Raw genomic sequence first — 25,229 nt, forward strand, 5'->3', positions numbered from 1 at the left:
ATGATTGACTCTTAATTGCCTTCTCAAGCCACTCAATTCATGGACAATTAGGGATGGGATAAAAAACAGATTGTTGGACTGCTGTGAGAGCCTGCATACACCTTTCTGCACAGAGATACACAGCCACAGTGACAGCCATCTGAGCCTGTATGGCATCAAGCATGGAGCTCATGACCTTGTTCTTAACTTCCACATAGCAGTGAGACTTTGGGGTCTTTTTTTCCTTTTATTCATTCACGGGATGTGGGCTTCGCTGGCTGGGCCAGCATTTATTGCCTATCCCTAGTTGCCCTTGAGAAGGTGGTGGTGCACTGCTTTCTTGAACCGCTGCAGTGCATGTGGTGTAGGTACACCCACAGTGCTGTTAGGGAGGGAGTTCCAGGATTTTGACCCAGCCACAGTGAAGTAACAACGGTATATTTCCAAGTCAGGAATGTGAATGACTTAGAGGGGAACTTCCAGGTGGTGGTGTTCCCATCTATCTGCTGCCCTTGTCCTTCTAGATGTTAGTGGTCATGGGTTTGGAAGGTGCTGCCTAAGGAGCCTTGGAGAATTCCTGCAGTGCATCTTGTAGATGGTACACACTGCTGCTACTGTGTGTCGGTGATGGAGGGAGTGAATGTTTGTGGATGTGGTGCCAATCAAGCGGGCTGCTTTGTCCTGAACGGTGTCAAGCTCCCTGAGTGTTGTGGGAGCTTCACTCATCCAGGCAAATGGGGAAAATTCAATCACACTCCTGACTTGTGCCTTGTAGATGGTGGACAAGCTTTGGAGAGTCAGGAGGTGGGTTACTCGTTGCAAGATTCCTAGCCTCTGACCTGCTCTTGTAGCCACAGTATTTATATGGCTGGTCCAGTTCAGTTTCTGGTCAATGGTAACTCTCAGGATATTGATACTGAGGAATTCAGTGATGTAATGCTATTGAAAATCAAGGGGCAATTGTTGGATTCTCTCTTATTGGAGATGCTTTTTGCCTGGCACTTGTATGGCATGAATGTACTTGCCACTTGTCAGCCCAAGCCTGGATATTGTCCAGGTCTTATTGCATATGGATATGGACTGCTTCAATATCTGAGGAGTCGCAAATGGTGCTGAACATTGTGCAATCATCAGCGAACATCCTCACGCTGACCTAATGATGGAAGGAAGGTCACTGATGAAGCAGCCGAAGATGGCTGGGCCAAGGACACTTCAGACACTTCATCATGGGTCAGTCTGCCAGCACGGCGATGGAGCTGGCCCCCACTTCCAGGAATGGATGGGAGACAAGCTCTGAATAATTCCCCATGCCATGTTGGAGCCGGCCTTCTCCATGCTCTTAGAAAGTGACAGGAGGCTCTCTGGGAGCCTGGCCAATGCACTCAGTATCTTGGTGTGCATGGTCATCAGCATTCTCCTGTATGCCGTATCCACATCAAAATCTTCAGTTGAGTCTCCTGCAGACTCATCTGCAAACTCGGCCTTTGGTGAGCTGACACACGAGCTAGCCTTTCCTCCTGGCCTAGCTGCAGCCCACTCCTTGATCCCAACACTACACTGGCCTCTAAAGTTTTCAGAGCCGGTGACTGGGATTGTAAGATCAAGTGATGCTGTTTCCTCTTCAATGACATGGGGTTGCTGCAGTTCTTCCTTACAGCTCTGTTGAGAATGTCCCGATGGCAGGACCTGGGTATCTGAAAGCATACAAGCAAAAGGAAAGGCTTGGTGGGGAGGAAAGATCCATTGTCACACCATTTATGGCTTTCATTTGATGTTACATTTCAGGATGAAGGTGAGGAGAGAGTTCAGAAAGGAGGTAAGGAGTTGTTTACCTTCGCCCTGGACAGCCTCTGTAATGTTTGATGCCTGTGTCACCTCTGGACTCATGATCTGCAGCACTGGCTCCGCAAGGGAGTGATAGAGTCATGCAGGCACCACCCTGGTTTCCTAGGTTTGCCTAGTGCTGCATGTGACATTCTCCTTCAAGAGAGAGGGCAGACTTCATGATTGTGTGGCTCTATGCTTGGGTGATGTGCCTGCAATAGCTGAAGACCTGGAGTTCTGTAGATGCAACGAGAGGTGGATGTGATGCTGGCAGGTGAATGTGATTGAGGCGCAATGTACGAATGTTAGGTGTGAGTCCTGAGTGCCGGGGTGTGCTCCTTGATGAGTGATAGGGGTGTGATACATTAAGTAACGTGAGAGGTGAGTGCTATCGTGGGCATGAGATGCAACGTGAGGATGCATTCACTCACATTGAGCACCCATATGAAGTCATTGTAGTTTTTCACGACACTGCTGCCACATCCTTAGCATCAGCCTCCACCTTGGTCATCAGAGACTCCAGGGTAGCATCACTAAACCTAGGAGTGTCCTCTTTTATGTGTTTGTCATTCTGCTTCCAGAAATCTATGCAGTTGACTGGTGAGCAGACTTCACTTCAGACTACATCTTCCCTTTAATAGGGAGTTTAGAAAGGAAAGCTAACTAGATCACATGAGTTTCAAACAATGCTGTCCTGCCCTTTGCAGAGCCTAGAGGCTACAGACAGCGTTTTGGAGAGGGGAGCAGCATGGTCCCCACTTTGGCCAACATTATACTATAATCACGTGCAGCCTACCTCCATCCAAACAAGCGCAGCATGAAGTACAATCTCCACACCCAAAAAAATGTGGCAATGCAATCTGTAGCACGTTAAAAATATCTGACATCATCACAAAACTAAGTTGCAGATTTTACTCCGAACCAGGTATCACATTGCTGCAGCGTACCATTTCCTGAACCAAGGAGTCAATATGATGATTCTTAAGTAGAATTTTCAGAGCAAGCTGCTTCTGAACCTACTCTAAAAACTATTAAAAAGAGTGACACTGTCACTTTAAATTATCTATTGAATATTTTAGAGCATTCCTCTTTGAGAGTTCGGCCATATTCTCAGCCCTCTGCCTGATTTCAAAGCTCTGATTTCCTTCTTTCTGTGCATCCATGTTTGATGATTCCCTCTGCCTCAGGTCCCTGAACTGCAATTCTTCACTCAATTGCTGGCCCAGACTTCGAATCACAATTATCTTCCTCATGCCAAAGACTTTACAGTTTCTAATGATTGATAAGAACTATCTTCCATACAGGATCATTAGAAATGTCACCGACAGTCAGGGATAAATGAGTCTATAGCTCAGAGTTCAAACTTCCCTGAATCAGTGTAGCTATGACTTTGTATTCATATTGCCATTTGAATACAGTACCACATAATTTATTTTGGGCACAACCATGCAATTTTCTGTACTGTTTAAGTTTGTTTTATATATAATTGTCCTTCTGCATGTTCTTAACCAAAAATCACCTTCAATGCTTATTTCCTGTTTCTTCAGTGATTTATTGTGACTTTTCACCTTTTATGAGCTACCCTGGAAGTCAGTTTCTTAGGTGTTCATGTTAATTGTATGTTAATTATAGTGCTAAGATGCACAGGTGAAAGTTATTGTTTAATTAAGTACTTAGAGCACATATAAATAGAGACTGGTGGAGGCAAGATCTAGTGTTGCTAGGGAGCTGTAACCAAGGAGTGGCTAATGGTGGCCAGTGGCCTGCAGTAGCTGAGGCTGGAGGTGGGGGGGTAGGATTACCAGGTTATTATTGATGCAGTTCACCAGTTAATGGGTTTAGTGACCAAGCGGGAGCCATGGTGAAACTGCGAGCCAAATGTGTGCTGGCAGGTGACTCCACTGTTGGGAAGAGTGCATTGGTGCATGTGTTTCACAGCGTAAGTGCTCACTTTCTGAAAAAATTATAAATAGAGACTGCCGGGTGTCTTTGGAGAGGGAGCACGTGGTGTCTGCTGGCACTCTCGAGGCCTTCCGTGCTTGGTGGGGACTGGGGTGTTTTATTGACCCCAATAATCACATTTTGGTTTAAAGTTGTAAGTTTCCTTTAAATTTTGTCTTTAGTTTTACAGCTGACCTGAATTAGGGGCTGTGTTTGATTTATCCTAATTTTGTTAATTTGGTTTGATTGGTTAACTCCAGAAAGAGTTATAAATAGAGACTGCCTTCTGCACTGGTGGGCACTGCAGGGGCTGGAGGGCATCATTAGCCCTCAAAATGACTATTTAATTTAACTTGGTAAGGTTCCTTTAAATATTTCCTTCAGTTATAGTGTCCCTTAGGGGCTAGCAATTGGTTTAATTGCCCTTTTTTATCATTTGTTAAATTTGTATTACTGGTAGACAACAAAGTATAAATAGAGACTGTTGTCTGCAACTGGTAGGCACCATGGTGGCTGGAGTGCATTACTAACCTCCAAAATGACATTTTAATTCAACTTGGTAAGGTTCATTTAAAATTATTTTTAATTATCATGCCCTTTAAAGGGCTATCAGTTGGTTTATTGTTTTTCTTTCAATTGGTTAATTATTAATTTGTAAAATTTGTGTTACTGGTACAAGAGTATAAACAGACTGCCTTCTGTGACTGGTGGGCATCGTAGGGTCCGGAGTGTTTTATCAGCCCCCCCAAAATGACATTGTCATTTAATTATGTAAAGCTGCTTTAAATTTTCTTTTCGCTAAAGTGGCCCTTAAAGGGCTCTCACTTGGCTTGATTGGCTTTTCTTTGTTGGTTAATTAGTTCTTTTCCACTGGTACTCATTTAAAAAAAAGTATAAATAGGGACTGCCTTTATGACTGATGGGCACTACAGGGGCTGGAGTGCTTCATTGGCCCCCAAAACAATGTTTTGAATTAGTCAGAAAAGTTTCCCTTGGAGTTTTGTTTCTGTTGCAGTGCCCCTGTAAGGGGTTTTCACTTTAATTTGTTAATTTGGCCATTTGTTTATTGTATTAACAAAAGTGTATGAATAGAGACTGCTGGGGCACTCAGGTTTATTCACAGAATACAACATTACATACATCAGCTTCTGAGCTATCAACCTATCATAAAGAAAAGTATTAGGGTGGAATTTTTCGTGCCGGCTAGCGTCAGGTATTACGGCAGGTGTTAGTGGACAATATGGTGGGAAGTTCAAAAATTGGTTTCACGTCTTCATGAAACACATTTGCATCTGTCCACTTCATCCATCAACAGTGGGCTGCATTTTCAGTCGCCAGATGTTGAGAACTGCATTGTAATCTATCTGAATATCATTAAGCCTAGCTCGCCAGAATCATCCCCCTACATTGGATCATCCGAGCACATCAGCATGATTGCACGCCAATGTGTTTCACAACAGCATTTATAAGGTGTGCAGCTGGCGAGCTACACTTCGAGGGGAACTCAGAGGTGAGTGCACAGTAACGTTGCACAGCACTCGCAAGGGTCGCCTGTTGGACCTCAATGTTGAGGCATCGCACAGTCAGGTGAGGTCACAGGTAAGTCGCATTTTCCCAGCTGGCTGACAGAGGTGCCGGGGCAAGTGCTGCCCTGCAGTTGAGGCGAGTTGAGGGGCAAGGGCTGCACTCTGGTTGAGGTGAGTTGGGGGAAAGTGCTGCACTCCAGTTGAGGCGAATGACAGCACTGATTCATTAGACTGATTACTGCAATGAGCCCACAGAATCTACTTCAAACCCATAATCAGAAGACCAATTAAGTTATTTAGTGGATACTCTATTTTCAGATGCCAACCTTCTTTTAGTGGTTTATGCAATGCATCCTTGGTTTGGCTCAGCAGCGAGTATAAATGCAGCAGGGCTACAAGTGACCCCTCAGCATTATATAGCAGAGGGACAACATGTTTTTTTTTTCTTCTGACATTTCAACAGAAACAAAAATGACTTGTATTTATGTACAGCTTTTATCATATTAAGACACTCTGAGGTGTTTCGCAGGAGTATTAGCAAACATAATAGGAACTGAGTCACAAAAGGTATTAAGGCAAATGGCCAAAAGCTTGATTGAGGAGACAGGTTTTAAGGAGCGCCTGAAAGGGGGAGAGGTAGAAAGGTAGGAATGTTTAGGGAGGGAATTCTGGAGCTTAGGGCCCAGGCAGCTGACTGCAGAGCAATTTAAATCAGGAATGCCCAAGAGCAGAGTAAATTTTGAAAATATTGTATGATGTTTGCATTAAGTAGTGTTCATTTACCTGTTCCCTTTCAGTTTATGGCCTCAGCCATCATTGACTGAATCATATAAGGTAAAAGGCTTACATGGTGTATGGTATTTCCATAAATCAGCTTAGTGGTGAGGGTATGGTGGTCTTGTGCTGCAGTAGTTGCATCCCTACATCTGGGCCAGAAGCTCTAGGTTCAAGTCCCTGCAGGACTTGTTGGCCCTGAAAGGAGTGTTCATGATGTGGTCCAGGGGGCTGATAATCTGCCATGTGAATCCTTCCACCCTTTCCCCACTACTACCCAAATGGGGTAAAAAAAGTGTGTGTGAGTGAGTGAAGATGCACTGGGGGGAAAAAATGGCAAGGGTGCCCAACTCAATCTCTGAATCTGATAATATTTACCTAGATAACACCAGAAGAAAGACACACCGGTTCACAGGAGAACTGAGATCTGTTCAGAGGACTGACCATTGAGCTAAACCCATGAGCCTGCTCAACAGGTTCTACCAGGATCGTTCAGCTTCCAGGCCTTATTACAGCTTGACCCAAACATGGACAAAAAACTCAATTCTAGAGGTGGGGTGAGCGTGGCTGCCCTTGACATCAAGGCTGTGTTTGACCAAGTGAGGGGAGTGATTCATCACTGGCTGGAGTCATACCTAGCACAAAGGAAGGTGGTTGAGGTTGGTGAAGGCCAACATCTCGGCTCCAGGATATCACTGCAGGAGTTCCGCAGTGTAGTGTCCTAGACTCAGCCAGCTTTAGTTGCTTCATCAATGACCTTTCTTCCATCAAAAGGTTAGAAGTGGGGATGTTCACTGATGATTGCACAGAGTTCAGTTTCATTTGCAACTGCTTAGATTACAGAGCTGTCCATGTCTTCATTCAGCAAGATATGGACAACATTCAGGCTTAGGCTATTGAGTGACAAGTAACAACTGCACTACACAAGAGCCCAGCGATGACCATCTCCAACAAGAGTGAATCTAATAAACTCTTCTTGACATTGAACAGCATTACCATTGTTGAAACCCCACCATCAATATCCTGGGTATTACCCAGAAACTGTGCTGGAGCAGTCACATAAATAAGAACAGGTCAGAGGCTGAAGTGAGTAACTCACTCCCTGACTCCCTAAAGCCTGTTCACTATCTACAAGGCACAGGTCAAGAGTACGATGCAATACACTCCACTTGCCTGGATGAGTTCAAATCTAACAGCACCCAAGAAGCTCAGCACAATCTAGGATAAGGCAGACTGCTTGATTGGCATCCTATCCACTACCTTAAACAATTAGTCTTGTCACAACCTGTGCACATTGGTAATGTATCCCATCTACAAAATGCATTTCAGCAACTCTCAAAGCCATCTTCAACAATACGTTCCAAACTCGCAACCTCTACAACCTAGAAGAGCAAGTGCAGCTGCTACATAGGAACACAGCCACCTGCAAGTTCCCCATCAAGTCCCACACCATCCTGATTTGGAAATATATCACCATTCCTTCACTGTCATTGGGGCAAAATCCTGGAACTCCCTCCCTAACACTAAGTGTGGGTGTACCTACACCAGGTAGATTGCAAGGAGTCCAAGAAGGCAGCCCACCATGACCTTCTCAAGGGCAACTAGTGATGGGCAATAAATGCTGGTCTAGCCAGCAACTCCCATGTACCATGAATGAATGAAAAAAGGGAGGCCCATCTTCATTGAACAATGCTGGCATAATCAGTGCCACATTGATGGAGCCTCAGAGTTCAGTTCTTCAGGTTTTAGTGACAGACTGGAGTGTGTGATGACTCATGGTTTTCAGCTTTTGCTGAGGCCTTGAGATACCATGACTGATATCATTCCACTCCACTGCGAATGGACTGCAGTCTCCTCCTGCAGTGATTCACTTTTTCAGCCTCCTACTTCCGGTCCTCTCCCTTCTCCAGTATAAGTAATAGATGTATATAAAGTCATAAGTTGAGCAATCATTCTATTTTATTTCAAGACTAACCTGTATATTGACTTTCTGCAGCAGTTACAGATGATGGTGACTTCAATTCTCTCTGAATCAACTGATCTGTTCCAGGTGCGCAGGGGTTTGGGATATAATTATAAGTGATTTCTCTCTACCTATTCCCACCACTGAAAAGTGCAGTTGAAAGGTACTTGTGTCTGAGAGCTGGGGCATGGCCAGTTTACAAGCAGAAATTAGTTCAACCACAGGATTTGATGGATAGAGGAAAAGGACCAAGGACATTTAGGCATATTGGTAGTTTGAAGTGTAACTAACTTAACGCACAAAATCTGTCGGTCTTTTAAACCACTATAGGACTGAAATCCCCTTGAACTGAGAAAATTATGGGACATAATTTTAAACCCACGGACATGTTTTGACTTCATGATTGGAGCTATAAATTTCAAAAAGATAAGCTGCAATCAGCAGTACAGGGCTGGGCAGCAAGGGGTTAATTTGGACATTTAGTGAAAACACAGACTCATCAAAAGGGTTTCGGGCATTGACCATTGACTAACGCAATTAAGAAGGTCTGATTACCCAATACAGTGGCACAAAGGACATATAATCAATACAATACACTCAAGGAATTATTCAACCGCCACAGGCAATAGTACCGGAATAGGGTCATTCAAATATTCATGAACTTTGGAGCCAGTTGCTGTTACTGTGCCACCTCAAACAGCAGGAGGGTTGCTCATACAATTAGAACTGATAATATTCATCTGGATACATCTTCTATGGAAAACCCTGCATCGTTTCAACCAGCAGGAACTGATGACATTTGTCTGGACTTTGCATGGCATCAACTAAATGGACATTGGAACAACAGGAAATATGTTTTAAAAACAAAAAAACTGCGGATGCTGGAAATCCAAAACAAAAACAGAATTACCTGGAAAAACTCAGCAGGTCTGGCAGCGTCGGCGGAGAAGAAAAGAGTTGACGTTTCGAGTCCTCATGACCCTTCGACAGAACTTGAGTTCGAGTCCAAGAAAGAGTTGAAATATAAGCTGGTTTAAGGTGTGTCGGGGGGGCGGAGAGAGAGAGAGAGAGAAGTGGAGGGGGTTGGTGTGGTTGTAGGGACAAACAAGCAGTGATAGAAGCAGATCATCAAAAGATGTCAACAACAATAGAACAAAAGAACACATAGGTGTTAAAGTTGGTGATATTATCTAAACGAATGTGCTAATTAAGAATGGATGGTAGGGCACTCAAGGTATAGCTCTAGTGGGGGTGGGGAGAGCATAAAAGATTTTAAAATATTTAAAAATAATGGAAATAGGTGGGAAAAGAAAAATCTATATAATTTATTGGAAAAAAACAAAAGGAAGGGGGAAACAAAGGGGGTGGGGATGGGGGATGGGGGACGGGGGAGGGAGCTCAAGACCTAAAGTTGTTGAATTCAATATTCAGTCCGCAAGGCTGTAAAGTGCCTAGTCGGAAGATGAGGTGTTGTTCCTCCAGTTTGCGTTGGGCTTCACTGGAACAATGCAGCAAGCCAAGGATAGACATGTGGGCAAGAGAGCAGGGTGGAGTGTTAAAATGGCAAGCGACAGGGAGGTTTGGGTCATTCTTGCGGACAGACCGCAGGTGTTCTGCAAAGCGGTCGCCCTGTTTACGTTTGGTCTCTCCAATGTAGAGGAGACCACATTGGGAGCAACGAATGCAGTAGACTAAGTTGGGGGACATGCAAGTGAAATGCTGCTTCACTTGAAAGGAGTGTTTGGGCCCTTGGACGGTGAGGAGAGAGGAAGTGAAGGGGCAGGTGTTGCATCTTTTGCGTGGGCATGGGGTGGTGCCATAGGAGGGGGTTGAGGAGTAGGGGGTGATGGAGGAGTGGACCAGGGTGTCCCGGAGGGAGTGATCCCTACGGAATGCCGATAGGGGGGTTGAAGGGAAGATGTGTTTGGTGGTGGCATCATGCTGGAGTTGACGGAAATGGCGGAGGATGATCCTTTGAATGCGGAGGCTGGTGGGGTGATAAGTGAGGAGAAGGGGGACCCTATCATGTTTCTGGGAGGGAGGAGAAGGCGTGAGGGTGGATGCGCGGGAGATGGGCCGGACACGGTTGAGGGCCCTGTCAACGACCGTGGGTGGAAAACCTCAGTTAAGGAAGAAGGAGGACACGTCAGAGGAACTGTTTTTGAAGGTAGCATCATCCGAACAGATGCGACGGAGGTGAAGGAACTGAGAGAATGGGATGGAGTCCTTACAGGAAGCGGGGTGTGAGGAGCTGTAGTCGAGGTAGCTGTGGGAGTCGGTGGGTTTGTAATGGATATTGGTAGACAGTCTATCACCAGAGATTGAGACAGAGAGGTCAAGGAATGGAAGGGAAGTGTCAGAGATGGACCATGTGAAAATGATGGAGGGGTGGAGATTGGAAGCAAAATTAATAAATTTTTCCAAGTCCCGACGAGAGCATGAAGCAGCACCGAAGTAATCATCGATGTACCGGAGAAAGAGTTGTGGAAGGGGGCCGGAGTAGGACTGGAACAAGGAATGTTCCACATACCCCATAAAGAGACAGGCATAGCTGGGGCCCATGCGGGTACCCATAGCCACACCTTTTATTTGGAGGAAGTGAGAGGAGTTGAAGGAGAAATTGTTCAGCGTGAGAACAAGTTCAGCCAGACGGAGGAGAGTAGCGGTGGATGGGGATTGTTCGGGCCTCTATTCGAGGAAGAAGCTAAGGGCCCTCAGACCATCCTGGTGGGGGATGGAGGTGTAGAGGGATTGGACGTCCATGGTGAAGAGGAAGCGGTTGGGGCCAGGGAACTGGAAATTGTTGATGTGACGTAAGGTGTCAGAGGAATCACGGATGTAGGTGGGAAGGGACTGGACAAGGGGAGAGAGAAGGGAGTCAAGATAACGAGAAATGAGTTCTGTGGGGCAGGAGCAAGCTGAGACGATCGGTCTACCGGGGCAGTTCTGTTTGTGGATTTTGGGTAGGAGATAGAAGCGGGCCGTTCGAGGTTGAGCGACTATCAGGTTGGAAGCTGTGGGAGGAAGATCCCCAGAGTAGACGAGGTCAGTGACAGTCCTGGAAATATGTTTTGATGTGCCTGAGTTAAATTATTTATAAAATAAGAGCAGATCTGAGGTTTGGGGCTACAGTTGAAGGGTCAAGTCTGGTCACCTTGACTCAGGCCTACAGACAACACCGGTCAGACCAGCCATGTTGGGGATTGTGTTTTCAGCCATATCCTGGTGATATTGGCCTGAAGGTTTTGGGCTACAATCGGAAGAAGGGCCAAGTTTGGTAGCCTTGACTCAGGCCTACAGTCAACACCGGACAGACCAGCTGTGTTGGGGATTGTAAGTTTCAACCAAATCATAGTGATATTGGTCTGCGGGTTTTGTGAAGGTTTGGGGCAAAAACTTGGACATTTGTAACTTGTTTCAGCCGTATCTTGGTGATATTGGTCTGAGGGTTTTTTCTTCTTAAGGTTTCCCTACAGGACATGGTGTTTTGCCTGTGTTTTTGTAAGTTTTAACTGGGTCATGGTGACTTTGTGTCTGGTACTGGGAATAGGTTGTTTTAAATTTTAGGTTTTGTATTGGGGGGGTTGTGGGTGATTCAGTAAAGCAATTGTGAATTAGCAGAAGAAACTTGTCTCGCTGGTCATTCTGTTCAAGCCATACACTTGTGAATCTGGTGTCATGAACTTGAGCGTGGGGAGGGTCTCTGAGGGAAAAGGGGAACCCCTACACCACATTATTGGTTTGTGTCCAGATTACACATCTCTCTAGTGCTATTGCAGAGGGAACTCTGGGCTTGAAATTCATGTGCCCAGATTTTGGGTGTGCGGACTGCATTTCACAACACGCTTTCACCAGTTCAGAACAAAGCGGGCAGCACAAAAAATTGATGCACCCATCTCATTTTCAGGATTTTAGGGTGGTCCCGAGCAGCTCCCATGGTGGTAGGCATCAGCGCTGCCTGAGGCCTCTGAGTGCCAGAGGGGATCAGCTAGCTTTGAGAGGAAACCATATGCACCACGTAGCCTTCCCTTCTAAAGGCGCAGTACCTATGAAAGTCCCTTCATGAATCACCACCTTGATGTAGTGGGCAGGCTTGTGCATTCCAATGATCCCTTGAGCAGTGCTGACAGGCGTTCACTGCTTCTGGTAGGGCTACACATGGCAGCAAAATTGAGAGGAGGTGCCAGACAAGGCATGGTCCAAAAATCCTCAGTGGCATAACAGACAAAGGAAGACTGTGCACCTCACAGGCTGCAAAACCAGAAGGTTGCAGCGGTAAAGTAGTCCTGGTCATCATAGCTTGACACGCCACCAAAATCAGACCACCAACCCATCAAGATTGTGTGGACAACGACAGTACCCCAAGATCCCCATGTTAAATAAAATCACATGCAACCTTCTATTTGCCAAGTCCAACGATGATACAGAATTGGTGACAGAGACAGGGTTATGAAGCTGGGAGACCCTAGTCAAGAATCTGCATGCAGACAGCAGGTGCATGAAATCCTTTGGACACTGTATTGTGTCTGAGGTGTCTTTGAGCAGCAGCATCTGTGACTGAACAGTCCTCTTCAGGATACCATCTATTCACCCCAAATTGGGAGGGGGCTAGAAAAGGTGCCCTAAAAATAGGCTGTCCTACTTTCTCCTGCTGGGGAACCACACCCTGCGGGATCATTTTCTTTAACTGTGGTTAAATTGTTTCACATGAGTTATCAAGACTCCAGATTGACATCACTGCCCCACCCCCCCCGGCCCATGACATTCACCTTCCTGGGGAGGGGTAGCCTGAAGGAACAAGCAGAGGATACACCTCCTTCTGGAAAAGATAGGCTGACAGCAGCCCTGTTGTCCATTGAGTTCGTTTTGCCATCCGGTAGGATCTTGGATGCACTGCCAGAGCTCCCCAATTATATAAATGAAAGACTCATGACCTTTCACCTACAGCTCAGTCATAACTGATATACTAATATCATCAGTGCTTATGACCCAACCCTTGACTCTGACGAAGGTGTTAAGGAAAGTTCTATTCTGACCTTGATGAAGTCCTCATTGTCATTCCAAAAGAAGAAAAGATCATCCTTCTGTAGGACTTTAATGCCAGGGTTGGCCATGACTCTGATGTCTGGAACAGAACCATTGGGGAAAAGTTGGTGTGGGAGAAACCAATATAAATGGTATTACCTGCTGACAAAGGCTGCTGCTCAGCATGGTCTCATTATAACAAACACCCTGTCCCGCCAGAAGGACAAATACAGAGCCACATGGAGGCTTCCTAGATCAAAGCATTGGCAACTCCAGGATTTGTTCAGGTCAAAGATCTAAGTGATGTCTGTATCACTCAACCCACGTAGGGTTCTGATGCCTGCTGGTCAGTTCATAGACTTATTCAATGGGTGATGAACATCCACCTAGCACTAAAACATCGCAAGACCCAAATGTCCAAGGGAATGAAGATCAATATCTCAGCCGTAAAGCAGCCCAACCGAGAGAGGAATTCCAAGTGTAACTCACAACCAATCTGGAAAATCTTCACACACCAATTCAATCCCAGAACAATGGGGTCAAATAAAGTCAGCTGTCGTAGACTCTGTGTCCAGACCATTATGTTCGAGCATTGTCATCAACAATACTGGTTTGTTGAAAATAATGCTGAAATATATGACCCCCAACAACAAAAAATGACACCCTTCATTGCTTGGCAGAACAACCCAAGGTCACAGGTCAAGAAGGCAGTATTCCAATGGCTGAAAGCTGCTGCCCAAAGACAATTCTGAATGATAAAAGACATGCAGTAGGAAGAGAAAGCCTTGAGATCCAACAATATGCTGACCATTATGGCATGCTAAGCCTTTTTGAAGCCACCAAGGCCAGCTATAGACCAAGGTCAAATGAACAAAATCCCCTTCACTCATAGGATGGTGTTTCTCTTCTTAAGGATGACAATGCCATCCAGCAACACTGGAAAGAACATTTTCAACAGCTCCTCAGCTCTGAATCCACAGTGGCAGCTGATCCTCCCCAGGCTATACCCCAGTAACACAAGGCAGAATCCATGGGTGAACCACCAAGGATGGGAGAGCTGCAAAAAGCAATCAAAAGGATGAAAAACAACAACAAAAAAGCCTGTGGCCCCAGTGGTATTCAAGTTGAGGTCTTTAAAGCTGGGGGGCTTTTGCTCACATCAAGGTTCCATGCACTCATCCTACTGATTTGGAAGTAAACAGAATCTCCCCTTCCCAACTTCAGGAATGAGACAATTGTAACTCTCTTCAAGAAGGGAGATATATCATGCTGTAGACACTGTCGAGGTATTTCTCTCTTGGCCATAATGGGAAAATCCTGACACACATTCTCCTGAATTGTCTACTTCCTGTGGCTGAGGAAACCCTCCCAGAGACACAGTATGGCTTTAGACCTTCCAGAGGAACCTCTGACATAGGCCAGGACTTTACAGCCACTCCCGCCCTGCAGGATATTACAGTCCCGCTGAACTGAATGGAGACTTAAATGGCTCACCACATCCTCCGGGGGGAGACACACCATGGCGGGGCCATAAAATCATGGCCGTGGTCTTTGTTGCCGGACAATTCCAAGAAAAATGTCAAGAACAACAGGAATTCTTAATTGCATTTATTGGCCTGACCAAAGCATTTAACTCAGTAAATCATGAGTCTTTGTGAATTGAGCTCTAAAGGTTTGGATGCCCAAGAAACTTCATCACAATGCTGCAACTACTTCATGATGATATAACTACAATTGCCTTAAGGGGGAGATCTGAGACACACTCTCAAGATCAAAACTGGGGTCAGGCAAGGTTGTGTGATAGGCCCCTTGCTATTGACAATCTACCTGACAATGGCTATTCACCTCTTTGAAGATTGACTGCCCTCAGTTTGAGTATTAAATACCATGTAGATAGAAATTTCTTTAACCACCATGCCAAAACTAAACTGACCGCCATAGGCATACGTGATCTACAATTTACAGATGATTTCAGTTTCACTGCCCACTCTACACCAGATTTGCCAGCCACTCTTGATCTCTTCAATTCTGCATACAAGAAACTTGGCCTGTCCTTGAATGATGGGAAAAGTCATACATCAACCTACATCTGGTCAGTTAAATTTTCCACCTCCCATATATGTTGAAGGAGAGACTCTAGAATATGTTGAGCACTTCCCATATCTTGGCAGCTTCATCTCTCAAAAGGCCACCATTGACGAGAAGATCCAACATGGGATCGGCCGTGCCAGCTCAACTTTCTATAAATCCCTCAAGCAACAAAAATCCTAATGTTGTCATCACCACACTCCTGTACATCAGTGTGACCCAGATTGTGTATCAGCAACACAAGAGCGCTAGAGAAATTCCATCAGCAATCCTTCCATCACATCCTGCAGATTCAATGGGAGACCATCGAATAAGTGCTGGTGCCCTTCTTGAAACCAGCTCCACAAGCGTTCAGGCAAACGTCCTGCAAATTTAACTTCAACGGTACTCTGTCCAGCTGAAAAGTGTCTCCTCTGCTAGGTCTTGTTTAATCAACTCCCAAATGGCCAAGTTCCAGAGGAAGGCAAAGAAAGTACTTCAAAGACAACCCCAAGAAGCTTCCCTTGAAGTGCAGCAGCATTAACATTAATGACTTGGAGGAATGTGTCGCCAATCATACAAAATGGTGACAACTTGTCCATCAAGCTGCATCATGTTTGAGTCACAATGTCTTGATGATGCAGAGTAGCGGCAGAGAAGGGAAGAAAAGAAAGCAAATCCTGCACTCCGATCCCACGACCTCATGGGACATCCTGACCCAGGCATCCAAAGATCAGAGAGTGGAGAATCGGTCTGTTCAGTCACATGAAGACGCATGAAACTCAAGATCCTGAGTAGACATTATCTGTGAATCAAGGGATAGCTGCTGCCAACATCAACCTATAAAAGGGAAGCTGCGGCAATTGACTGAATACTGGTGGATAATCACTTTGGAGCACTCAGTGTCACAGGAGATTTGCAGCATGCAAGGGCTCCCCATTCAGTGATACTACCCTGGAGGCACTGGTTTGAGGAAAGGTCAGGAAAGAGGCCATTGTTCTAATGGGGGGCAGAATGAAAGCATGCAGTAAGGGTAGTTATTACCAGAGTGTGGCCCACAGGACCTGACAGTAGTGTCGAAAATGTTTGATGCCCTCTCTCAGGTTGCGAAGGTGAGTGAATGCATCTCCACATCATATCTCAGATCTTTCACACCACCCACCTCTCTCTCACTGCTCAATTGACTGCACCTCCATCACTCACCCGGCAGCACACGGTGGTACTCAGGGCTCGCCTTTAAAATCCTCAATCTTCATCACAACACACCTTCCAATTATAACGGCCGTATGCACACCTTTCCACACATCCTCAAACCTACAGCTGGTTTACTATGGTAGGAACATCACCCACTCACACTAACACACATTCACTGACTTTCTATCCTCTGCCTTGAAGGAGAAGCTGATCCTCAAAGGGATAAAAGCCAGAGGACAAGTTGAGGACCAGCACATCTGCATCCTCTCAACACCCTCAAGGAGATGCTCCAATGAATCATTGGGTTTAATATCCCGGAGCCAGTAGCACTGTCACCGACCAGACCATGATGGTACCAGATGATGGTAGGTTGTTGCCTCGTGCAACTTCTCCACTCACCCCTCACCCTCACCCTTGAAAGGTGCCATGAAATGGAAATACTTGATGATGTGAGCGTGGAACTCTTGCTTTCCTCCCCAACCTCCCTTCCTTCCCACCCCAAACCTCCATTTATGCTTGCGCACTTTCAGAAAGCCAAGACCCAATGCATGCTCAGCCTCTAAGGGGTCAAGAGGAAGCGGAATCCTGTGAAAGTTAAGAGCAGCTATCATTTGACCTACACATTGCAGTCATCAGCTCAGATACTGACACTGCGCACACATGAGAGGCCATTGTAGAGACAGGATCAGCACATGGTGAGTCACCAGGCACCAGTGGGCTGCAGTAAGGATAGGGAGATGGGACAGCTGCTGGAGGCTGAGGTTGCAGATGAGTTCTACTGCAGGGGAATAAATGAGAAGCTCATTGGAGTGGACTACAAGAGAATGCTGAGGAAGATGCACATTGAAATGGTTGGCGCATTGGCAGACCTGTCAAATATCCTTTCCGTCACTGGCTAGGAGCATGAAAGAGTCTGGTTCCACAATGGCACAGCAGAGCTCGGAGCCCAGCCTTTCCTATGTGGAAGTTAAGGGCACCTCCACGGCGGCATTGCCAGACTCCACCATGATGGCGTGTCTGCTGGCCATTGTCTCAGCTTCCACTAGGGTTGTGATTAAATGTATTCCTGTCGATTTAACCGCATGACCTGCTCCCAAACACCAGTCATTAGTCGGTCAACACATCCATCCTTGTGATGCACTGCCTTCCTACACCAATTGGAAAACAAAGACTAATTACCCAATTGGGCGATGCTTGACAGTCAGCCAAACAGCCTTTTTTTTCCCCCTATTTTCAATATTTTTATATCTGGTAAAGAGAAATGTTCAAATACATTTTTTTAAACTATCTTTTTTAATGTCCCTATGATTTTTCTCCAGGATTGCACACAGCAATGTCCTGCAGATTGACCTTCAATTCCTGGAGACTCCAGGCCAATCCTGGAGGGTTGGCAGTTCTAGCTTCTCCCACTGCAGCACTGGTGGAGACCACCTGCATCTCACTGCTGCAGTGGAAGCTCAGACAGAGGTCATGAGTTCCATGCTTGCTCCCATGCAAGCTCAGGCTGCTGCAATGCTGACTCAGAAGACCACCATCATAAGTGTGGATATCAGAGCTCAAAGGATTGTGCAGGCTCACACAGCAGTCCAACAATAAGTCCCCCAGCAGATCACTAGGGTTGCTCTGGGAGAGTGACAGTGGCACTGTGGAGCACAAAATTGCTGTACTGTCTTACGATAACAGTGCTTAAGCTCCCACTACTGTCAACTCCACCAATCCTCCTGCTGTTCCCTCTCAGCCAGCCAGCTAGCCCAGACAGTTTCCACACAAGATGGCCCAATATAAAGCTGGGCCCTCAAGGGCTCATGCTCACGAGTCTGATATGGATGTACAATTGACAAATGTTGGGTGCATGTTGGGGTGGGAAAGTTAATTTTAACTGAAGTGGGACATCACAAGATGGCCCCTCCCTGCCTCGTCCTTTCCATGGAGACCAAGGGAAGAATTCTCCTCCCATCAGGGGGCAAAATCAGGAGCGGACACGTTGCCGTTTTATGTGGGTGGGCCAATTAAGGCCCGCCCAGCGTGACATCCACCAGGAAGCCCTATGCGCTCCCTGTGCGGGGGGGGGGGGGGGGGGAATTCCCTGGGCCAGGAATGCACTCTTTTGCGCATGCACGTGAATCAGCACACTCATCACTCCGAGGCTAAGTGCTGCCTCAGAGAAATCGGCGCCAAGTTCAAAAACGGTCAATGCACAAAAATAAGGTTGGATAGGCAGGTCCTTTAACTAGTTGAATTACCTTTTAAATGGCCTCAATAGGCCGTTGACAGGTTGGCACGCACACAGCTGATTTGGCTGCACCCCTGCTGACCTGCAAATTAAAATGACGCGGGATGACATCGGGAGTTCTGCCCAACATCATCCTGCGTCGGCAAGGGGGCCCTGCCCCCCCACCCCCGCCCCCCTCGCCGACCTCAATATCCTGGCCCAAGAGTTATAGCGACATCTGCCCCATCCCTGTGAAAGGGACTGGTCTTTGCCCCCTTACTGGGTGGAGTAAGTTTCTCCAAATTGCTCCAGCAAATCAGAAAAGTGCCTCCACAAACTTTGCCTAAGCAAAAGTTAGTCAGGAATACCTCACCTGCATCTTTTTGAATGGTACTTTAAATAGCGCCAGAACAGGGCCTATCTTGATTCAGAACATTTGATGGTTCAGGAGTGAATAAGGAAGATACTACCTACATTGAATTGACCACACTTGGTTGCATTAACCCTTTGACATCTGTGACCTCATGGTAGTTTCATTCATGTTCTTTAGATGCACACAGAGAAAGCACAGACTTCCAAGTGTGCACCAGTCCATGTCACTGACACTGTATAGGCTACACAGGAAGTGACTTGTGGCATAGTTCGCACATATATGCCATAAACCTAAGTGGTGTTACACTCTACAATTTTGTGTCATCCAGGTTTAGTGCATGCTTAATTCCCTAACTGTGGGTGTACCTCCGCATGGAATGGAGTGGTTCAAGAGGTGGATCAACTCTACCTTCTCAAGGACAATTAGGGATGGCCAATAAATGTTGGCATTGCATGATATGACAACTCAAGTTTGAATATAAAAATAACCGCATGTTAATTCTACCTCTTAGAGAACTATTCATTCATTGTAAAAGGAATCAGTGAATAGCCACGATGAACAAATCTAAATGATGGAATATCATGTCAAATAATTGTCAATATTAGTAGCTATAATGTTTAACAAGGGGATCGGGAGCTCGGTAAACTACAGCTAACCGCTAACTGTCAGTTCGTCAGCCCACGTCTCTTTTCACCGAATTTAGCAGCATGATACCTGACCCTCTGTTCGTCAGTTCGGTCAGATTAATTTAGCGAAGTATTTTCGATTGCGTAGGGTGAAATAGACGTGCGGAGGGGAGGATCTTCACATGCATTGAACTTCAAAGCTTGAAAACTTCCGCCTTAGGTTGGGAAAGAGGAAAGTGAGGATCAGTTATCAGAACGAGACGCACTAAGATCGGATCAAAGACAGGGTTCTCTGTGGTGCACAATGGCCACAAGATTACCAACTCGAGAAGAGTGTGAAAGCTGGAAAACTTGGGAACTAGCAGAATTCCTACGACTGGTAAGTCGGAACTCTTCCCTTTTAAACTTTCACGGGGATATATGTAAGTGACCGTTAAAAGGCCGACTTTATTTCACTGAACAATAATTGCGACAAGTGGGAGTACGCAGAGTAAAACTTCAATAAATATAAGAAAGTATTTAAGGCGACGCAGGAAGTACTGCAAGGTTGCTTAGTAGTCCTGTAAAAAGTTAGTTTAGGCAGTATGGACAGAGCTACTGTTTGGAGTGCTATTACAAAATGAGATAAGACTTCTGTTGACAGCACTGTTATTCCACTCAATATTGACCTAAAGCAAATCTGTTGATTACGTAATTCCATTCTTGCTTTAACTATTATTTTGCAGAAGTACCTCCCTTTGTTAGAATTCAATGATGTTGGAAACTTTTGACCAGCTAATTTTTGAAGCTAAACGTTTCCTTGTTTCTCATTTATATACAGAATAATTTATATGAACCTGCCAGTGTAGTGGAAAGACAGAAAATATCTGGGTCAATGTTTTTGGTAAGTTAATCGATCACAATGTACTTTCTTTCATAAAGTTGAAATGATATATGTTCCCTTGCCTGGATGTTCTAGCTGTTCTTTGTAGGGTTTTAAATGTCTCAATGTGTCATATGTTATAGCTCACAGAATCATATTTCAAAGCATTACACTTGTTACAATGATACATTAACTGTATTGAAAAAATACCAACAAATCACAGCTCAATGTATATGGGATACACCATTCATCAACAACAACAATGTGTATTTAGATAGCACCTCTAATGTAATTAAACATCTGATGACACTTCACAGGAAATTTTCACAGGAAAGAAAATTTGACACCGGGCTTTTTAAGGAGATATCAGGGCAGTTACCGAAGGCTTGGTCAAAGAGGTAGATTTTAAGCAGCATCTTTAAAGGAAGAAAGAGAGGTAGCGAGGAGGAGAGGTTTAGGGAAGGAATTCAAGAGCTTAGGATCCTTGTAGTTGAAGGCCACTAATGGTGAAGTGATTGCAACTGGGGATGGTCAAGAGACCAGTATTGGAGGTGCATAGGTATCATAGAGAGTTGTGGGGTTGGAGGGTATTACAGAGATAGGGAGGACAGAAGCCATGGAGGGATTTAAAAATAAGGATGAGCATTTTAAAATGGGGGTGTTTCTTCACCAAGCATCAATGTAGATTGGTGAGTACAGTGATGATGGGTGAACAGGACTTGGTCTGAGTTAGGACACAGGTGCCAGAGCTTTGAATGATCTCAAGTTTACAGGAGACGAGAATGAAGGCTACCAATCAAGAATTGTCACTCAGCAAACAGTTCCCAATAAAGGGAGATGGGGAATCAATTAAATTATTCTTCTTTTGAAAGCTATGTTGCGTGGTTACCATATAGTTTTCTCATAAGTTCAGAACTTAAGAGGGACAAATTTTCAAAGTCAATAAAACAGAAAATTCTGGAACATTCAACATAGTTGGACAGGATTTATGAAGGGAGAAATGTAGAGGTCCATTGAAGTGACAGTGCTCACCACCAACTTCAAAGAAAACTGCCCCCAAAGGTTTGCTCTCTTCCAGGTGTGGATTTCCTGCTTTGGGAATACAGTTTGAATTTGCTGCCAAATGAATTGGTTCTCCTGGCATGCAGCAACAGCGATGTCATCAAACAGGATCAGCAACCAAATACATTGACATATTTTCACAGACAAAAGAGCAAGTAAAATGCTTTGTATTTTTCACTTTTAATTAAAATTTAAAGAGAAATAAATGATTGAGACACACATTTGGGATTGAGGTTGAAGCTGAAATATCAGAAACAAATGTCATAAAAATATATAAAGGTAAAAGTGTGATTTTTTTATCATAGAGAAATTCAACATTCCACAAATATACAATTAGTTTTTCTGGACCAGTGAGGCTGTTCATCAGTACTTATAGAATTAATAACCGTTAAAAACCAAGTTATACATTATTCAACAAGTTGCAACTTTTACAAGCATTTTTTACTTTGTGACTAAAATCACGAAGAGACAAATGTTCATCAGTTTAGTGTTTCTATGTAATTGCAGTCAGGGGGACTTCACCAGCACACCATGTGGAGAAGCATAGAATCACTGACTACAACTTCTGGATTTCACATTTTAACTGTGCATGCGTAGCCTCCTGAAATTGCTATCGGTTTTTAAGAGTGCAATGGCAGTTTCACTATCATTACTGTGACATTACATTGTGAAGAGGACATAAGGAGGCTACAAAAAGATATAGATAGGTTAAGTGAGTGGGCAAAGATCTTGCAAATGGAGTATAATGTCAGAAAGTGTTGAATTGTCCATTTTGGTAGGGAAAATAAAAGAGAAGCATATTATCTAAATGGTGAGAAATTGCAGAGCTCTGAGATGCAAAGCGATCTGGGTGTCCTAGTGCATGAATTGCAATAGTGTGCAGGTACAGCAAGTAGTTAGGAAAGCTAATAGAATGTTATCATTTATTGCGAGGGGAATTGAATATAAAAGTAAGGAGGTTATGCTTCAGTTATACAGAGCACTAGTGATACCACATTTGGAGTACTGTGTACAGTATTGGTCACCTTATTTAAGGAAGTATGTAAATGCTTTGAAAGCAGTTCAGAGAAGGTTTACCAGACTAATACCTGGAATGGTTGGGTTGTCTTATGAGGAAAGGTTACAAGCCTAGCCTGGCTTGTATCTGCTGAAGTTTAGAAGAGTAAGAGGTGACTTGATTAAAACATATAAGATCCTGAGGAGTCTTGACAGGGTGGATATGGAGGGGATATTTCCTCTTGTGGGTGAATCTAGAACTAGGGGTCACTGTTTAAAAATAAGGGGTCACCCATTTAAAATGGAGATGAGGCGAAATTTTTTCTCTCAGAGGGCCATGAGTCTTTGGAACTCTTTTCCTGAAAAGGTGGTGGAAGCAGAATATTTTTAAGGCAGAGGTGGATAGATTCTTGGTAAGCAAGGGGATGATAGGTTATTGGGGTAGGTGGGATGCAGATTTGAGGTTACTATCAGGTCAGCCATGATCTTATTAAATGGCGGAGCAGGCTCGAAGGGCCGAATGGCTGATTCCTGCTCCATGTTCACATGTAGATCTGATGTAAGGTCATCGACCTGAAAGGTGAACTCGTTTTCTCTCTTCACAGATGCTACCTAACCTGCTGTGTGTTTCCAGCACTTTTTCTGTCTGTTTGAGATTTCCAGCGTCAGTAGTATTATACTTTTAGATTTTCAACTTGCCAGCCAGACATTGCAGATTGGGGAAATACAAATCACAATATTTCCATTACAAGCAGCTGATCCACAACACCAGTATCACCAGTTTTATGCCTAGTTTCAAAACCTAACCCAGTGTTTTCAAAATAATATAGACCTAAAAATTTGAAAATTCATGAAAAACTGATTACATTCACCTTTTGCAGTTCAACAAGGAATCAGATTAAAGCACACCAGCATCACCATGCAGCCAGCCTGTGGGTAAAATTGCATTGCTAGGAACTTCCGGAAGAGTTTTTCCAGCAGGAAATCAGCAGAACTCCTGAATAAACAATGTAAACAGCTGAAAATGTCCATTTCACTATATGATATTGTCAGAGAATACATGAAATTACATAGATTTTACAGCACAGAAACAGGCCATTTGTTCAACTGACCTATGAACACAATTATGCTCCACACAAGTTTCCTCCCATCCTACATCATCTAACCTTATCAGAATATCCTGCTATTCCTTTCTCCCTCATAATTACCTAGCTTCCCCTTAAGTACATCTATGCTATTTGCCGTAACAGTTCCACGTGGTAGCCAGTTCCACATTCTAACCACTCTCTGGGTAAAGACATTTCTCCTGAATTCCTTACTAGATTTATCAATGACTGTCTTATATTTATGAACACTAGTATTGGACTTCCTGACAAATGAAAACATTTCTCTACATCTACCTTATCAAACTTGTTCATTGAGCATCTATTAGGTTACCCGTCAATGTTCTCTTTTCTAGAGAAAAGGAGCACCAACATGTTTAGTCTTTCCTGATAGATATAACCTCTCATTTTTGGTACAGCCTTGAAAATTATTTTTATGCCTTCTGGAATGTCTCTGGATCTTTTTGCAAGATAGAGACCAGAATGTTGCATGGTACTTTAAGTTTGTCCTAACCAAGATTCCATATAAGTTTAACATACTGTCTCTGTTTTTAAAAATGTATTCCTCCAGCTCTGCATCCAAGTACTTTGGTTGCATTCTTATGGCCATTTCTAGATGGTTATCAGCGTTTTAATCAGAGATGATACTCATAGTAATGTCATTGTATGATACAGCACAGAAGCTGGCAATTTGGGCCTTTGTGGCTGTGCCAACTCTTTAGTAGAGCTATCCAATTAGCTCCACTCCCCTGCTCTATCCCCATAGCCCTGTAAACTATTTTTCCCTTCAAATTCCCCTCATTTTAGAATGATATCAACTTATTCCATAGTGTAAAGTTTAATATTTCTCTGAAATGAAACTGATCGCATGCGTTGGAATCGTAAAAACAACAAATAATGAATTACCACAAGGTGAAGGTTCATCAAGAGTGTGAACTGACGTCAAGAAAAATTACACTGACTTATAAAGATTTATGAAGTGTGCCTGCTACCTCAGTAAAGAAGCATTGGAACAGAATGTACAAGTTGGAGGCATAACGAGGCTCAATTTCCTGTCTTTGCTAATTTTGATGAAAAATGTAGACAGGTGGCTTTTTTTGCTAGTCTCAACTTTTATCTAAAATTACCCAATAATTCTCAAACCATGTCAGAACTGTGCTTTAGGGAGTTGCTTCAAATAGAATGATATTATTTAGCAGTGTTAAAGTTTCCTTGTACATGGATCTGAGCCTAATTGATCACTGTGCAATACATAAATACATTTTATTCTCATTAAATGTTTCGCTAACATTTCTGCTCAAATTCGGGTCTGTCACAGATGTCTACCCAGGTTCAGCGATGAACCTGCTTATTGCAGAAGATGACACATGCTGCCCTATATATCCACTAACACAGGCAGGGACTATAGAGGAACCCAGGGGTATAATAATGAAAACTCCCTTGTGTTCTGGCTTGGATCTTCATGCCTTACTTACATTTTTTGTCGTAATGGTTGTGGCTTCTTCAGTCTCACTGCAGGCAAGCCTAAGTAATACCAGATAAGGTAACACTTGGTTTCATCAGTCTGCTGCTTCCTTCAATCATACAGAGCAATAAGTATGATGTGCAGCACTTGGTAGAATGAGCATTGCTTCTGTCTGCATGTATTGCAATAATAAAGAGCATGACCCACTCGAGTGGATCTTTCACCTAATGTAAAAGC

General features: G+C 44.3%; 1 protein-coding gene across 3 annotated transcripts in view; it reads left to right on the top strand.

Moving 5' to 3' along the window:
* The first annotated feature begins 5,277 nt into the window (after positions 1-5,277).
* Positions 5,278-25,229, top strand: part of blnk (B cell linker) — a 241,080-nt gene continuing 221,128 nt past the window's right edge. For all 3 annotated transcript variants that reach the window (XM_041210356.1, XM_041210354.1, XM_041210355.1), the window contains exons 1-4: positions 5,278-5,343; positions 16,495-16,658; positions 19,725-19,883; positions 20,325-20,387. In XM_041210356.1, the coding sequence (XP_041066290.1) occupies positions 16,653-16,658; positions 19,725-19,883; positions 20,325-20,387 (228 nt within the window). In that variant the 5' untranslated portion in view covers positions 5,278-5,343; positions 16,495-16,652. The remainder of the gene's footprint in view (positions 5,344-16,494; positions 16,659-19,724; positions 19,884-20,324; positions 20,388-25,229) is intronic.

The sequence above is a fragment of the Carcharodon carcharias genome, chromosome 17 (genome assembly GCF_017639515.1).
Source record: "Carcharodon carcharias isolate sCarCar2 chromosome 17, sCarCar2.pri, whole genome shotgun sequence".
NCBI classification, from domain to species: Eukaryota; Metazoa; Chordata; class Chondrichthyes; order Lamniformes; family Lamnidae; genus Carcharodon; species Carcharodon carcharias.